Here is a 16,811-nt window from a genome sequence, read left to right as displayed (position 1 = left end):
AACCCATTTTTATTCTATAAATTTCCTTCTCATGATCAGGGCCCTCTGTGAGCATTTCACCTAGATAAAACGTAATCTCGAGAGACGTGGATGGTACATTTCTTCTATGTCAAATAAGGCAATGAACTTGACCTACATATTGACTGTATATTACATATTGTTCATTGTTGATGCACAGTGAATCAAATTATAGCTGTACATCATCAGTATCCTGCGGTAACTTTTTGCAAAAATCTAAATGTGGTTCAGGAAAATATCTGCAATGAGCTCAATTCACAAACAGCTACACTGGCACAAGTTGCCACTAGAGTAGCAAAAGCATACAATCCATTCATACTGGCTGCTTCAGATGCAGTGCTCTGCATTTGGTCGCCACAAGTTGAACTTGGAAATACAATAATTTTCTGTGCTTACACTGATTGTCAGCTTGTACTTGAAAGGAGGTCCCTCATAAATGCCAACAGTGTTGTCTTCACTGCCAGTGATAATGCGAAAGGGTCGTGTGGGCCGGAAGTCGCAGGAATTGATCTGTTTGCTGTGGCCACCAATCTCACCAACCGAGGTGCCTGTCTCGGCCATGAACACATGGCCAAACCTGCAAGTGACAAATGCCAACACATCTGTCAATCACTGCCACGCGTGAAACACAAGTGCCAGAAGTCACCTTTCACGACCTTCTCCCACAGCCATGATTCTCTGGCTGTCTGGAGACCATGCCAGGTCCTTGACAATACCAACAAACGGTTGAAACTCATTTTTCAAGATGTGCTCCTTTTGGACTGTGTCCCAAATACGGATTTTCCCCGTCTGATCTGGGAAAGGGGAAACAATGAAAGTAAGCATGGCAAGTAAATGTAAACCATGCACTTGCACGAGCATGTAGTAATTTACAGACGTACCAGCTGAAGCAATATAGAACCCACTTGGCGAGTACTTGGCAACAGTTGTCATTTGGGAATGCTCCGTGTAAATGTCGCAGAGTGATGGGTTCTGAAAAGGCAAGCAAGGCTGAATGCACCTACCATACTATGATTACTATTACTGCTTAGAACTTTGCATTTTTTTTTTCTGATGCACTACCTACACTGTATAAGTTTGAGGTGGTGCTAGTTTCCTAAACCTCATGTCCCATAAAAAGCAATTAGCAAGAGTGAATCGACCACATTCATAACATTTTTCTTAACCTTCCCAGTCCCTTTGAATAGCTTGACCAATGATGGTTTTCCAGCTGAAATTGACATTTTTTGTGTATCTATTTAGCAAAATAAATTGTTCTTCTACAAGTGGCCAGTTTCTTTTATACAGTTTTCTGATTTTGATAAATTATTTCTTCATGGGGAAATGATTTTGTCAATTTCTAATATTTCCTTTGTGCTTTAGATGCTACATTTAAAATATAACTATGCCCTCTTGCCATTCTAGCAATTCTTGCCACTGCCAATGGCCTGTCTTCACCATCCGGACCTCCCATCAGGAGAAGCCTACAACCAGTGAACTTTTCCAAATTTTGTTGAGAACAATCCAGTCTCTATTAGCTCTATGCATTTGTCACCCCGGTGTTGAGTTTATGAGTTTCTGGTTTAAGCCTGTGCAATTCAATGCATGCTCACATTGTACTTGAATTGCCATTGAAATGTCACCTTACAGCAATCATACCGCTAAGCACTGTTTGATGTTTGTTAACATAAAGTGTGGCTCTTGTGAGCGCTAAGTTGCAGCTGGCAGAAATTATCATCCCAATCATCATCGTAAAATATTTTGCTTTACACTTCTTTTTGGAAGAGCTCCAGCAGTTTTGGTAGATACTTTTATACAATATGTACCGTAATTTATTAAGTTAATTAGATAATTTTAGTTAATTATTTGAAAATGTGTTTCAACTTCTCATGCAAGTAACGTCCGCCTATCTGAATAACCCAGTTCAAGGACTAGAATTATGTTATTTGGAACACACAATTTTTAAAATTTCCGTAAAACTTAAAAATGATCACCCCTGTATGGGTCACCCATTTTACGCCAACTGTACCAACCTTGGCACACGCCCATCTGCAATTTCTTATTAAAATTTTAGCCACTTGCTTACAACACAAAAAGTCCCCCCCCCCCCCCCCATTCCAGAAAATAATTTTCCCACAAAAAATTTTTTTCACCAGTTCAAGCACCGCCGCAACTTTCTCATAAGGCACGAAAGTATGCACCATAAAAGGCATTTCCACACACTTCTTCTATTAATGAAAAATCAAGACTATTTTTTCTCATGAGGCTACAGATAGGCCTCACACCTAAAATTGTATTAATCGAATACATGGCCTTACCTTGATCTTTTAGAAGCCGTTAAAAAGGGAGAAAATGGTGCATGTTTTGGATATTATTTAATAGCTAATTACAATAACATTTTATGCATTTTTACATGCTAGGTGCCCAGGAGCTGTACTATACGTAAAAAATGTTTTTAGGCAGATACATTGCGCAGCAGTGCGCACAGGCGATGGTAAATACGATAAGCACTCATTTTTTCGCTATGTTTACATGCCGATTGAACGCTGAAAAAAACAAAATAAATTATATCATGGGGTTATATGTGCCAAAATCACAATCCGATTAAGAGGTATGCCGCCGTGGGGGACTCTGGATGAATTTTGACCACCTGGGGTTCTTTAACGTGCACCTAAAGCTAAGCACACTGATGTTTTTGCATTTAGACCCAGTCGTAATGTGGCCACCATGGCCGGGATTTGATCCCGCGACCTCGTACTTAGCAGGGCAACACCAAAGCCACTAACCAACAACAGCGGGTTAATTGAACACTGCGGTGAGCCTACTAGAAATTTGCTAAATAGCGCTTCTGATAGCACAGTGTGCTGTTTCTAAAGTCAGAAAGCTTTATCAAATAAATTTTGTTTAGGCAAAACAAACTATTTTTGAAATTGTCTTCTGCTGCTCTCGAATTAGCATCTGTTTTGTGTAAGTAGCAAGACCTCTTGGCAGCAAATATATAATGTATGGACATGAGCGTTCATGCACCAATAGAGGAAAGCATATAGGGAGCCTGCACTCCTTCCAAGTTCATTTCTTCACCACTGGGTGAAAAAAGTTTTGCTTCACAGCTATATACGAGTAGCCATGTCAGTCAAGCATAAGTAAAACCCCATGTCGCTGTCTCTTGTCGACCTCCTTGGCATCTTCACACAGCACCAGACAGCACATCAACACCTATTGTTTGCTATATGACTATCTGCACTAAAAAGCTCAAGTTGTGAAAGGTGCAATAATTAACAGAAGTAAAGATCACGTTAAGATAACTAGTTTTATGAAGAAGAGCATGCATTTGGGCTGGTTGGCAGGGGCGCAGCCAGGCGGGGGCTTATGGGGCTGCAGCCCCCCCCTCCCACCAAAATTTTTTCGGGCTATCATGCACCGCCGCCCAAAACAACCCCCCCAACACCAAAAATCATTCTGGATTTTGTCTAGAATGTCTTTTTCACACTCTAAAGGACATTTCAGCGCGAACAATGTGAAATCGGGCTGGATTTCGCGGCAACGGCCATGCACCGGGAGTCGCATAACGCAGGAAGCCCCATACGAGCACAAAGTTTCAAGGGCGTTTTGATGGAGAGCGGGCTTGTCGCGGAATCTTGCGGAGGCCACGTAATCAACAGAGCGCATGGATTTCAATTCCGATACTTTATGGGTACTTTTGATGTGAAAGGTGCATTGACATTCCTGAAGTCGTGTTTTAGATTTTCAATTACGGAATATTGTGGGTTTAATGTTATAAACATTTGACGCCAAAGGTGGATGAACTTTTCTAAAGTCGTACATCGGACCATACAACGAGACAAGCCAAATAAACACACTATCAGACAAGTTGGCAAAGCACGCAGTGAGGTCCGATGAGACTAAGCGTTGTGGTGGTTCATTTGTGCCGTCATGTCACAGAAAAGAATACCAACATTTTTTTTTCCACCTGCGCCAACGCATCCATGTCAATACAGTAAAGCCAGCAAAGGTAACTACGTTCTTATTTATTTTTCTACTTTGACTTTTATTCGCGAGGACACATTGAGCTTCTTCCAATTTTCTTGTTCACGCTACCCACGGGTTGCCAGAGCCAGCCAGCTAGCTAGAGCGCATACGTTTTTCTCGTGTTGCCTCGACCACCGCGCGGCGCACTTCAGCGCGCATTCATTTTTTTCTGGCCGAGTTAATTTTTGCCTGGCAGAATTTTGGACGCCTTCTGGCTATTAGACAAGTAAAAGAAACAATAGTCACTCGCCGCCATCACTGTGGGGACTCGACGGATTGTGATCTGTGAATCTGTGATTGCCCAACGTATTTATCTGCCTCTTTTGACGCGTTATATACAGTGACGTTTTCTTAGATATGTAGATTTATAGGACTTATACATATATTTAAATATCTTGTTGCGAGGTTTTGTGTAACATGGATTGAACTTTGTTTCCCATAACACTTTTTTGCCCTTTATCAAGCAGTATCTTCGCATTTCTAATGTACAAGGGCAAGTCAAATGAAAGGGAGCCAATTCACCCCGCGAAATTCATTATGTGCCAGGCATGCACGTAGCACACACAGGCACCTCTCATTTAGAAAAGTGACATGCAGGTGTAAGGATAAATATTATTTAATGCTCTCATACACTGCGCTAAACATGGTTGGGTGACATAACGGATGTTCCAAAAGCTGAACAGCGGGGTGTCCTGAGGTTTTCGACAGCTGAAGGTGTTTCCCAAAAAGAAATTAGTCGCCGTATGGCTGCCGTATATGTACCCAATGTTTCATTGGGTGCTTTCAAAAAAATGAAGCGCCAACGGTAACGGCACACATAGCAGGAACAAAAAGACAGGACACGGCGCTACTTGCAACTGTTTATTGAAGTCAAAGGTCGCTGATTATATAGCCATGGGAGAGGGGGACTGCTTTAAAAAAAATGAAGCGCCAACGGTAACGGCACACATAGAAGGAACAAAAAGACAGGACACGGCGCTACTTGCAACTGTTTATTGAAGTCAAAGGTCGCTGATTATATAGCCATGGGAGAGGGGTCTTTTTGTTCCTTCTATGTGTGCCGTTACCGTTGGCGCTTCATTTTTTTTTAAAGCTATGCACCAACTAGCCCCACGTGTTTCATTGGGTGCTCCCTGTTTTTTTTGTTTGTTTTTTTCAGTCACTTACCAAAGTGTGCTAGCACCTTAAAAAATTTTCGTTCTCTCATTCTTTATAGTCATAGGGCTTTGTGTTTTTGGTTTAAACTGCAAACAACAAAACAAAATATGGAGAATTTTCCCGGGAGCATGACTTTATTAAAAAGTGGACCATTGCAAGCAAATCGACTAGACAATGACACTCAACATGAAGCTGTGACCCTACAGCTGCTTGGATACTGAGCTTCGCGAGGTGAAGGTGACATGTCAGCCTATTACCCCAAGCTTGTCGCTCGAGCAAAAGGAGCAGCGGGGAGGGGGATTTCTGATCGATGCAGTCTTTTTGCTGCGGCCGCTGCGGCGCATGAACCAGGGAAGAGCACTGGTGGCAATGTGGGGTCCCATCTAGCTATTGCTTTTTTAATTCGTTGGTGCTCTTATTCTATTTGTGTTCGAATATCAAATGCACTCACTGTTCATTACTACAAATTCACATTGCCATGTGGGCACTGGCTCCATACTAGACTGATACCCTAAAGCTTTGTTATTTTGTGTATTGGATACAACCGCAGTGATGCAGAGGGCGATATGCAGTTATACTACCCATTCTAGTCTAAAAGAAAATTGTGAACTAGATATACAGCTATAATGAATGATAACTTGAAAGTAAAAAATTATACGCCCTAAAATTTCAGTTAGTGTTTATCTACAAAATTATGTCTGCTGAACAAAAAAAAAAGAACTGTTGCGTTTAAATGAAAACTGAAAAAAGCATGTCAAATTATGAGAAAATAAAAGCCAATGAGGCTGATGTCTGACACAGCAAAGCCCTACATAACATAAGAACAGTCCACAAATAAAAAAATGCATTTGCTTCTATTTCATTTATTTATTTATTTCTATTTAGAGGACAATGGCTTCGTACTGTAGTGAAAAACTCGTTTCACACGGTACCTTCCGAGAACACAGCTGCACCCCAATCCTATTGTTGCTACAAGCCATACTTGCTGTTGCGTGTCATTCTCAAAATGAATTAATACAACACAAGCACTCAAACTTTATGACATTTCTTCCCAGGCACAATGACAGAATAACAAAATGCCTTTCTTTTCCCGAGTTTATTTATTTTTTTTATCTTCCTAGGCTAAGTGCGCTTAAACATCACGGGACGTGACACTACAAAAGCCTAACGTCACTCAGCAGGAACGTTCAGACAAGATTGTGTTGACTCGTAAAATTAGTTATCTTAACATGTTAATTATTTCACCTTTCACAAGCTGCTCATAAAATTAGTTATCCTAACGTGTCAATTACTCCACCTTTCACAACCCAAGCTTATTAGTGCAGGCTGTCATACAGCAAACACATAGGGGTTGATACATTTTCCAGTGCAGTGTGAAGACGACAAACAGGTCAACAACATACAGCGACATGGGTTTGAAATTGTGCTCGACTGACGTTGCTCGTATATATCGGTGGAGAAATCTTTTTGTTTCTAGCGGCAAATAAATCAAATTAGGAGTAGTACGAGCTCCCCATATGCACTCCTCTATCGGCACATGAATGCTTGTATTCATACACTATATATTTCCAGCAAAGAGGCTTTGCGGCTTCAGATGAAACAGGTGCAAATTTCGAAGACAGAGGGAGACAATTTAAAACATTATTTTCTTGCCTAAGACAAAAATTAATTTCATAAGACGTTTTCAGTTTAGAAACAATACACAGCGTTATCAGAAACACTACTTAGTGCATGTTTACTAGGATTGCCTCAGTGTTCAATTTGTGCTAAAAAATGAGCTATTTTCGTATTTATCGTAGCCTGTGTGCACTGCTATGCAATATATCTGCCTAAAAACAATTTTTGTGTAAAGTACAGCTACTGGGCACTTAGCTTGTAAAAATTTTAAAAATGCTTTTCTATTAAGCCACCTTTTTTTCACATCACAAATATGGACCAATTTTCCCTTATTTAATGGCTTATAAAAAATGGAGGAAAGACCATGCATTCGATTAATGCAATTTTGGGTGTAAGGCCTAACTTTAATCTCTTGATCAAAAATTGACATTTTTTTATTAATGGAACAAAGTTTGTGACATCTTTTATGGTGTGTACTGTAATGCCTTACAAGAACGTTCGAGAAAATATTTTTTCAGGAAAATATTTCATGGAATGACTTTCCGTATTGCACACAAGCACTTCTATTTTTTAAGAAAGAAATCGGAGATGATCGAGCACCAAGGTTGGTACAGTTGGTGTGGAATGACATTATATATATACACACACACACACACACACCTTTTATTACTTCATTTTATGAAGTGGAATAGAGACTTGCAGTGTAATTTTTAACATTCACTCAGTGTATGTATAGCAGAACTCAGAAGCTGAATACATTTCTGGGCAAATCCTGAATTTTGCTCACTTATCAGTAGTTTCAGAAGGCTAAAGCTCCAAGCATTTGAAAGTTTTTGAAAGCTTGAGTTGATGTTTTCTCACTTTTAAGCAAAGTAAACAGCTGGATGAAAATAAAAAGGAAGAATAAGCACAAGAATAAACAAGGTCAAGCAAGCACACTGGGCAAGTGCTAGCATACTAGTTATTATTGCAGAAAGCAGACCAATATATGCATCACACAGCCACTTGGACATGCAAGGATACATTGGTCTCTTGAATATACATGGTTGATTTTTAGTTCGCAGCGATTTTGAAAAGCATTAATTTTATGTAGACAATATGTAAATGGGACACAACAGCCAAAGGTACAGTGGTGCATATGTATATTAAAGGGACACTAAAGCGAAACAATAAATCAGTTTAGACTAATGAAGCATTGTTTGAGAACCCTGCAGGCAGTTATTTAAAAAAATAGTTTGATTATTAGATGAGAAAATGAAGGTCCAAGTATCAGTATTTGAATTTCGTGCCGGAATCCCAGCGCCGGTACGTCAGCGTGACGTCAGGGATTCCAAAGTATGTTTTCGCATTTGGGCCGCGTTGGCTGAATAAAGGTTCCCAAAGCTTGCCATGCTTAATATTTGGTTCCTTTAAAACACAGTGTAGTCAATCTGTACCGATATATATAACTAGTAGGCCCTAGAAGCTGCTATCAAAATCCAAGACGTCACAGCCCCCAGGGACGGGAACTTAAGTAGGCGTCGCCACCCGTATTTCGTTCTTGCACTTTTTCTGGCTTACCAAACGTCTTATCATTGTAAGAGTGGTGTTTTTGATGTTGTACAACGGTCATTTACTGATGCAGAAGAAATCATTTTTCACTTTAATGTCCCTTTAATGTGGACGACAGGATCAGTTCATTTTGTGCATCATTATACTTTCACAGAGTGCTTTCTTGCAAGTATGGCAAGACCATCACCAACAGTACAGTGCTATTTTTCAAATTGCAGGCATTAACACATGTGAATAAACTGAATGAATACTCACAGCAATATCTCTAATGATCACACTGTTCCCATTTGTGTACAAAAAGTTTTTCCCTTTTGGGTCTCCCCCAAGGACCAGAGGCATGCCACGCTGAGTGCGCGGCAGCGTGGCAAATGTGCTTCCTGAAAATGTGCAACCATTGGTAGTGAATATAGGGTGAACATTAAATTGCAAACTATAATGTGGCATGTAAACACCTGAACATTCAATTCCAAGCCTGCATTAACAATACCACAGTCATGAAGGTATTCACATACATATCATAGTTTGGACACCAATTAGTAAGAAGCAAAGAATGACCCAATATCTGAACTTTCAGACTTCAGAGGTACAACAAATACTTGCTCCTGACGTAATTCGACACAAGCAACCTCATATGGTGTCATTCAATGTTAACTCGGGAAATGCTTAAGTATTCCGGTTATTTCCGGAATACTTACTTAAACATTTCCCTAGTGTAGAAAATGAAATGAACCAAATTTTTTTTTACTAGGCAACAAAAAAATCTCATTTAACATAAAACACAAATTCATGCGAAGAAGGCGATATTTTATTAGTGCAACAATAATCACATGAAATTATTTTTCGAACTTCATAAAGTAGGATATTGATACAAAACCCACCAGTCAAAGTAATCGAGCACGCATCTCAGTCTCGTTCCGATATTTACGGTACGCAAACCACGTTCTTAATAACTCGCACCACTATACCAGCTGCATATGAGGAAATGTGCTAGAAATCGCATCGCCATGCGTTAAATGCCGATGTGGTCCCGATCGGTATCTTACGCTCGCCCCCCGAGCATAATAGCAGAGTCGTTAAGCGGCGCGAAACGCTTGCTAATTATTTACATGAACTGAGCGTGATAGCCAGAAGTGCACGCATCCAAGGCGACGGCTTCCTTCCATAGTAGGCAAGCGGAAGCCGGCTCGGTACAACGATGATTCATAGCTTTGGTGTGGCCAAGCAATAAGGTCATATTGAAACTTATCAGTGACCGCAAAAAGCGCAGAAAACACAAAAAGCGCAGAACATGTTGCAACGCAGCCTTCATTGAACTTGTACCGGAACTAACGATGGAAGAGTGACAAGCGTGCTTGCTAGTTGACCGCCTTCTGCCGACAATAACTTTGCTCTGTCGAACGAAAGAAAGTAAATATACACAATGCGCATGCAGCCAGCCGCGAAAGGGCGTTTTGAGACATCAGACAGCGACAAAGAGTGAGCCCTGCGAATGAAACGGCAAACTCGATGCGGCTAGACAGAGAATGTCTGCAAAACAGCTTGAACAGAAGCTCGGCTCTCAAATGTCTTGGTGCCGTTTTTGGCACCTCGGGCCGCGCCGGTTCACCGGGGTGCCGGGTAGACAGGACCTTCCGAAGTGTCGCCGTTGCCATTCACTACGAACAGCTGGAGTTAACCGAAGCATGCGCAGCAAACAAGCGATTGATTCAAAAAGCCTTAATAAACATGCAAGTAAAACTTACTGTTTTTGTACGACATTCTTTCAACTCGGCGCACCGCGTATGCAACACCTCCCTGGCCGCTTTAGCGGAACCGGAAACGCAGCACCCCACCTATTCCCGCGTCGCTTGTGCACGCTTGTGGGGGAGGTCTGGGAGGCGGCCTGCGAGGCGGTTTCGATTTCACTGCCAACCCCGAGTCCGTTTCAGAGTGGCGCCAAAAATAGGGCCTACTCCGTCCCATAAATAAAAAACTTAGGTGCTACATGTCAAGGTGTCTTCTCTTACAGAGTCCTTGACACTTGCGGCCACTTTTGTCTTTCTTTTGGCCTCGGCAGATAAGGAGCAGCGTTCTTTACTTGAGTGTTTCAGTTGGGCCCCTGAATGCTTGGAAAAGCATGCGCTGCATTTACAGGCAAAATGTGTAGACGGTATACTTTTTATTTACTCATTAGTATAGAAGCCCGTACAATAAACTAACGCAGGTTTCAGGTTGTGATTAAAACGAAGGGAAACAAATGTAGGTACAGCAATAATCAACACTTCGAAAAAATAAATTTCAATTACTACCAAGCACGAAGAGAATACAGGCATGGAATACATGATTATCACAGCTCCGTGCTACTTTATTTTCATATACAATTACAAAAATATTTTATATAATGTAACCAAACATCACTCGTAACACAAGATATATTGCACATAGTGCTCCCTTCCATTACATAGTCACGCCCGTCGGTAAGCGCTGTCCGTGGCACTTTTCACAACTTCCCCGTCTTTAATTAACTTGTTCAGGTGATGTTCTACGTTTCGTGCAGCAGCTGCATGAAGATGGGCAGGCGTCTCTTTGTAAATTTCTTTGACGATGTCCGCGGTTGATTTGTACCCGCTGTCTGCCTTTGGCAGACAGTCAAGAATCTGTCGTTCCCTTTGAAGCCGGTGCTCGATGTATTCTTTTATCTTGGTCTCCGGGTCTGGAATCACAGGTCCGTGTCCCGGATAAATGACCGATGGCTTAATCGCTAGAATGGCGTTCAGGGAGCCCATGTAGGAATGGAAGTCTTCAAACACCGCAGACCCTTCGCCTAATATGCAGTCTCCACTGAACACGGCGTTTTCTTCGTCCAGATACAGCACTATATGGTCCTGCGTGTGGCCTGGAGTGGCGATTACCTTGAGCGACGCTCCTTCAGTGCGAATCCAGTCTCCGTCATTTAAGTACTGAAATGCATGTTCGGCCTTGTCGTCACGAAAAGCATACTTCTTCACGATGCATCCTGGCTGAACTTGTCGCCGTATTTCATCTACACCACCCACGTGATCCAAATGCCAGTGGCTTACGATAATCTGCTGCAGCGATATGCCACGCTCTCGCAGAACGCCTTTGAGGGTCTCGATATACTCCGGGACATCGGGCTCTCCGGTATCGAGCAATATTCGCTCCTTACCAGTCCCAATAATATACGTATTAGTTCCCTGCAGAGTCATCGGGCCTGGGTTACATCCTAAAACTCGGATGATGCGAGACGTCAAAGTAGAAACCTTCGGAATGAGCGTCGCCATACTTCCATATACCACCACAGACACTCTCAATTACAGTCAACTGCTGCACCAGCTGCACTACTGGCTAACTCATGCCCAGACTCCCACTATTAGCGCTGGCCGCGGCTGCCGCTAAGGTCGCTGCACCCAACGTCGGCTGCACATGCACCTGTAACAGTGTTGTTTGCACACGGCTGCGGCGCATTCGAGTGTGTGCTAGATTTAGCTAAAGTGGCATGTTGGACAAAGACATCAGGAAAGTTCATGTGGAAAAGCAGAACTACACTGCCATAAAAGAAAAAGAGTTCAGAAAGTTCGCCATTGTTGTAGTTTGTGCCACACAGAAACCTTACGATGAACGACGACGAGGTTGTGGCCTCAATCGCGTTCATCCAGCGCTCGCGCCTCGCTTTCGCGAGCCCTGGGCAGCACAGCTAGAACGTCGCCGGGAGGTGCAACACGGGCGCCTAGGTCAAGGTAAGGAGAACGTACTATTGCACTCGTAGAATTATTCTTGTAAATTAGCAATAGCAATCTTAAAACACAGCAACGCTACCTGGACAACGCTTCTAAATTATGAGTGCCCCCGCCGTTGTCCTGGGGGGCCTCGATCGGCGCCTACGGCCAACAGGGTTCCTCGCAAAGTACCAAGCACGCTGTCTTGGCACTGTGGATAGTGTCAGGAACAATGTCGCCCGTAGACGACGAAGCCGTAGACGCCGGGTCATGCGAAATCTCATGAAAGTGATCGTATCCCAGAGAGTGGTCGTTCGAAAATGCCGTCTCGTTCCCAAATTTCTCTGACAACTGTTGAACAAACTAGACTTTTCTGTGGAGGCATCGGACCGTCATCAAGTAGAAACTGGTCATTTATGTCTCGGTTCTTTAGTCTCACGATTTCTGCCTGAGATTGGGAAGGGGTGGTGGTAAAACTTTAGCAAGGAATTATGATGGTTTTTGGGAAGCTATACAAGGAGTAGCATACTTCCTTATGCATTATCAACTTGGAAAGACAACTTCCAAGGAAGGCGGGGAGGTGGCTGGATCAGTTGACCTCTACGGCAGTTGCGTAGCCAAGGAGTGGCACACCGGACACGTGCTCGACCCCCCCCCCCCCCCTGAAATTGCTGTGTAAGTATGCAGCCTGCTTAAACATGTTTATTGACAGGGAAGGGAAAATCACGAAGGGGCCCCCGGTCCGGGGTTCCAGTGACGTCTTCCGCGATGGCTCGGGCCCAGCAGATATCGGGGGCGCTGTCGCGAAAGGCGCCTCCCCACTGCTCCGTGGTACGGGAGGTGGCAGAAGATAGTATATTTGATAGCTCGTTGCTCAGTTCGTGGTCTCCTATATATATACTCAGATTCGCGCCGTTGGCGCCGTCCGCTGAGAGAGAAATGCGCGCGAAAGAGAGCATGCGACAGCGAGTGGCGGTTTCGTGCCGTTGGCGCAGACTGGGGCGCCTCAATACCAAACCCGGCTTTCAAGATTGGGACACGGTCTCCTCCGGCGCCATATTGGTCCTCGCCTCCACCCCGAAGGCGGCGTAAGCGCCGCCTTCGTGCACTTACGCAGGCCGTCGTGATTTTGTCGCAAACGCACAGATTCGCCCGCGAAAAGTGATTCAGAAGTTGGAATTTAGTAAAACGAATTAAGTGTTCTATCTTGTGATATATTCCCGAGAAAGCTTTAAACACAATATTGGTCTTTAAAAAGGAAGGTGTGTTCAGGAGCTCATATATCTATAGGCAACTCCAGAAGCCGTTGCTTGTGTTGTCAACACTGTCCAAATAAACAAAGATGGCTGTGACATTCCGGTACACGGCGGCTTTTGCGCTTGTACATAGGCTCACGTTTCTCGTTCGTGGCGTCGAAGCCAAAATGGTCCTTGCTGCCGATGACCTTATTTAGATAATTATTATTAGCCCAGCGAGTCGCATATTATTTGTTTACAGCGAAGCTGTTAAGGGCTGGTTCCCCCAGGATCGTCTCCGTGTGTAGACACAAAACTCCCCATACGTGGGCCGATCGCGAAGTAAGTGCAATACCGGGCCGGCCCCTGGTGGACGTGAAGCAGACGTGAAGCAATTTTCATGCGTGGGCCGATCCCGAAGCTAGTGCAATACCGGGCCGGCCCCCGGCGGAGGTGAAGCAGGCGTTAAGCACTCTCCATACGTGGACCGATCCCGAAGGTAGTGCAATGCCGCGCCGGCCCCCGGCGGAGGTGAAGCAGGCGTTAAGCACTCTCCAAATGTGAGCCGATCCCGAAAGTAGTGCAATACCGGGCCTACCCTCGGCGCAAGTGAAGCAGGCGTTAAGCACTTCCCATACGTGGGCCGATCCCGAAGATAGTGCAATGCCGGGTCGACCCGCGGCGGAGGTGAAGCAAGCGTTAAGCATGCACTCTCCATATGTGGGCCGATTCCGAAGATGGTGCAATACCGGGCCGGCCACTGGCAGGCCTGAAGCAAGTGTGAAGCACTCTCCATACATGCGCCGATCCCGAAGTTAGTGCAATGCCGGGTTGACCCGCGGCCGAGGTGAAGCAGGCGTTAACTACTCTCCATACGTGCACCGATCCCGAAGTTGGTGCAATACCGGGCCGACCCGCCGCAAAGGTGAAGCAGGCGTTAAGCACTCCCCATACGTGGGCCGATCCCGAAGTTAGTGCAAAACGGGCCGACCCCTGGCGGAAGTGAAGCAGGGGTTAAGCACTCTCCATACGTGCGCTGATACCGAAGATAGTACAATACCGGGTCAGCTCCCGGCGGAAGTGAAGCAGGCGTCAAGCACTCCCCATACTTGGGCCGATCACGAAGGTAGTGTAATGCCGGACCGACCCGCGGCGGAGGTGAAGCAGACGTTAGGCACTCCCCTTACGTGCGCCGATCCCGATGTTAGTGCAAAACGGGCCGGCCCCCGGTACAGGTGAAGCAGGCGTTAAGCACTCTCCATACGTGCGCCGATCCCGAAGATGGTGCAATGCCGGGCCGGCCCCCGGTGGAGGTAAAGCAGGCGTTAAGCACTCTGGGCCGATCCCGATGATAGTGCAATACCGGGCCGGCCCCCGGCGGGCGTGAAGGAGGAGTTAAGCACTTTCCATACGTAAGCCGATCCCGAAGCTAGTGCAATACCGGACCGGCCCCCGGCGGAGGTGAAGCAGGCGTTAAGCATTCTCCATAATTGCGCCGATCCCGAAGATAGTGCAATACCGGGCCGACCCGCGGCGGAGGTGAAGCAGGGGTTAAGCACACTTCATACGTGCGCCGATCCCGAAGATAGTGCAATACCGGGCCAGCTCCCGGCGGAAGTGAAGCAGGCGTCAAGCACTCCCCATACGTGGGCCGATCACGAAGGTAGTGTAATGCCGGACCGACCCGCGGCGGAGGTGAAGCAGACGTTAGGCACTCCCCTTACGTGCGCCGATCCCGATGTTAGTGCAAAACGGGCCGGCCCCCGGTACAGGTGAAGCAGGCGTTAAGCACTCTCCATACGTGCGCCGATCCCGAAGATGGTGCAATGCCGGGCCGGCCCCCGGTGGAGGTAAAGCAGGCGTTAAGCACTCTGGGCCGATCCCGATGATAGTGCAATACCGGGCCGGCCCCCGGCGGGCGTGAAGGAGGAGTTAAGCACTTTCCATACGTAAGCCGATCCCGAAGCTAGTGCAATACCGGACCGGCCCCCGGCGGAGGTGAAGCAGGCGTTAAGCATTCTCCATAATTGCGCCGATCCCGAAGATAGTGCAATACCGGGCCGACCCGCGGCGGAGGTGAAGCAGGGGTTAAGCACACTTCATACGTGCGCCGATCCCGAAGATAGTGCAATACCGGGCCAGCTCCCGGCGGAAGTGAAGCAGGCGTCAAGCACTCCCCATACGTGGGCCGATCACGAAGGTAGTGCAATGCCGGACCGACCCGCGGCGGAGGTGAAGCAAGCGTTAGGCACTCCCCTTACGTGCGCCGATCCCGAAGATAGTGCAACATCGGGCTGACCCGCGGCGGAGGTGAATGATGCGTTAAGAACTCTCGATACGTGCGCCGATCACGAAGATAATAGAGAGATTTAGTTTAGGGGACGCAAGGCGTTGGGGCCCCTAAACGCTTGGGTGCGTTTGCGTACGCAAGCCGAAACACGCTATAGTTTAGCGGCCTCAAACGCAAGCCGCAGTGAGGTCGCATGCGCTCGCAGCGCCATCAACGTCTGATCTTTGCTGCGTTATCATGTTTTAAAACATGAAACCAAGCCCATGAAGTTAAGCACATAAAACTATTCTTATTAAAAACAATTAATAGACAGGTTTAGCGTGTCCGGTATTCGGGTAAACGCAGGCGGAGCAGGTTGGGGCGTTGGGGCGGAGCCGTAAACGGGAGCGTCCTGCATGGTGCAGCCACCTGGTGGCGCAAAGCTCAAACAGACAAAAACAGCTAATATTGCAGTAACCAAGTGTATTTTACTTTGCTGCGGATGTAAACTTTTGGCAGCAACACGATTACGCCAGTGCCCAAAATTTACACCAGCAGCGAGGTAGAATAGACTTGGTTACAGCAATATTAGCTGTTTTTGTCCGTTTGAGCTTTACGCCACCAGGTGGAGGCACCATGTAGATCGCTCCCGTTTACTCCCCCGCCCCAGCGCCCTGTCCGCCTGCGTTTACCCAAATACCGGACACGCTTAACCTCTCTAATATATATAAAAACGACGTCTGTCGACACTTGGCTAGAGTGTACTAGAACATCTGAGTGAGACGAACGAGGCGCTCAAAGCGAGGCGCTGGCTGTGGAGAGAATAGAGGGCGCTGTGATCGAAGTGGATTGGCTGGGCGCGCCGGCAGACGCGGCGCAAGCTGTGCGCTGCGGCCCCTTCTGCGGCGTCTTGGCTGTACGGGTTGATTCTTTTTATTCAAACAGGGGTCATTGGCGCAGTACGGCACAAGATAGGCCCCGAGGTGTTTCGGAACGCTTGTAGTCGCTTGACCGTCCCCTCCGTGTGCGCGTCAGGCGAGTTGCAACTGCCGCGCACTCCACAAGTTCGCGTGTATGTCTGGCCTGGCAGCTTACACGGAGTCTACCATAACTTTTGTTCTTCGAATACTGATGAAATATCCGTCGTCATGGAAAGGTAATAAAAAAAAGTCCTTAACCAGACGATGTGTATTAGGCAGTGGAATCGCGAAAGCATGCTGTCAGCGCGAGAACGAAATA

At 45.8% G+C, this 16,811-nt stretch overlaps 3 protein-coding genes across 5 annotated transcripts in view; 1 reads left to right on the top strand and 2 right to left on the bottom strand.

The window, feature by feature from the left end:
* flr (actin-interacting protein 1 flr) overlaps positions 1–10,202 on the bottom strand; it is a 46,610-nt gene extending 36,408 nt beyond the window's left edge. The window contains exons 1-5 of the mRNA XM_050194525.3: positions 10,095–10,202; positions 8,608–8,729; positions 900–990; positions 665–812; positions 415–595 (exon numbers count right to left, since the gene is read on the bottom strand). Coding sequence (XP_050050482.1) covers positions 415–595; positions 665–812; positions 900–990; positions 8,608–8,729; positions 10,095–10,110 — 558 coding nt within the window. The 5' untranslated portion in view covers positions 10,111–10,202. The remainder of the gene's footprint in view (positions 1–414; positions 596–664; positions 813–899; positions 991–8,607; positions 8,730–10,094) is intronic.
* Positions 10,203–10,668: 466 nt separating this feature from the next.
* LOC126546347 (endoribonuclease LACTB2) lies at positions 10,669–11,778 on the bottom strand. The gene has a single exon (XM_050194540.3). The coding sequence runs from the start codon at positions 11,631–11,633 to the stop codon at positions 10,797–10,799; it is 837 nt and encodes a 278-aa protein (XP_050050497.1). The 5' UTR covers positions 11,634–11,778; the 3' UTR covers positions 10,669–10,796.
* Positions 11,779–11,989: 211 nt separating this feature from the next.
* CycJ (Cyclin J) overlaps positions 11,990–16,811 on the top strand; it is a 39,658-nt gene continuing 34,836 nt past the window's right edge. Inside the window, exon 1 of one of the 3 annotated variants that reach the window (XM_050194537.3) lies at positions 11,990–12,089. The gene's annotated coding sequence lies outside the window, so the exon portion shown is untranslated. The remainder of the gene's footprint in view (positions 12,090–16,811) is intronic. The other 2 variants (XM_050194536.3, XM_055061446.2) reach the window with 2 other exon arrangements.

This window comes from Dermacentor andersoni, chromosome 1, assembly GCF_023375885.2.
Source record: "Dermacentor andersoni chromosome 1, qqDerAnde1_hic_scaffold, whole genome shotgun sequence".
In the NCBI taxonomy this organism is placed as follows: domain Eukaryota; kingdom Metazoa; phylum Arthropoda; class Arachnida; order Ixodida; family Ixodidae; genus Dermacentor; species Dermacentor andersoni.
The sequence above is the reverse complement of the archived record's forward strand: the minus strand, read 5'-3'. Positions and strand labels throughout refer to the sequence as shown.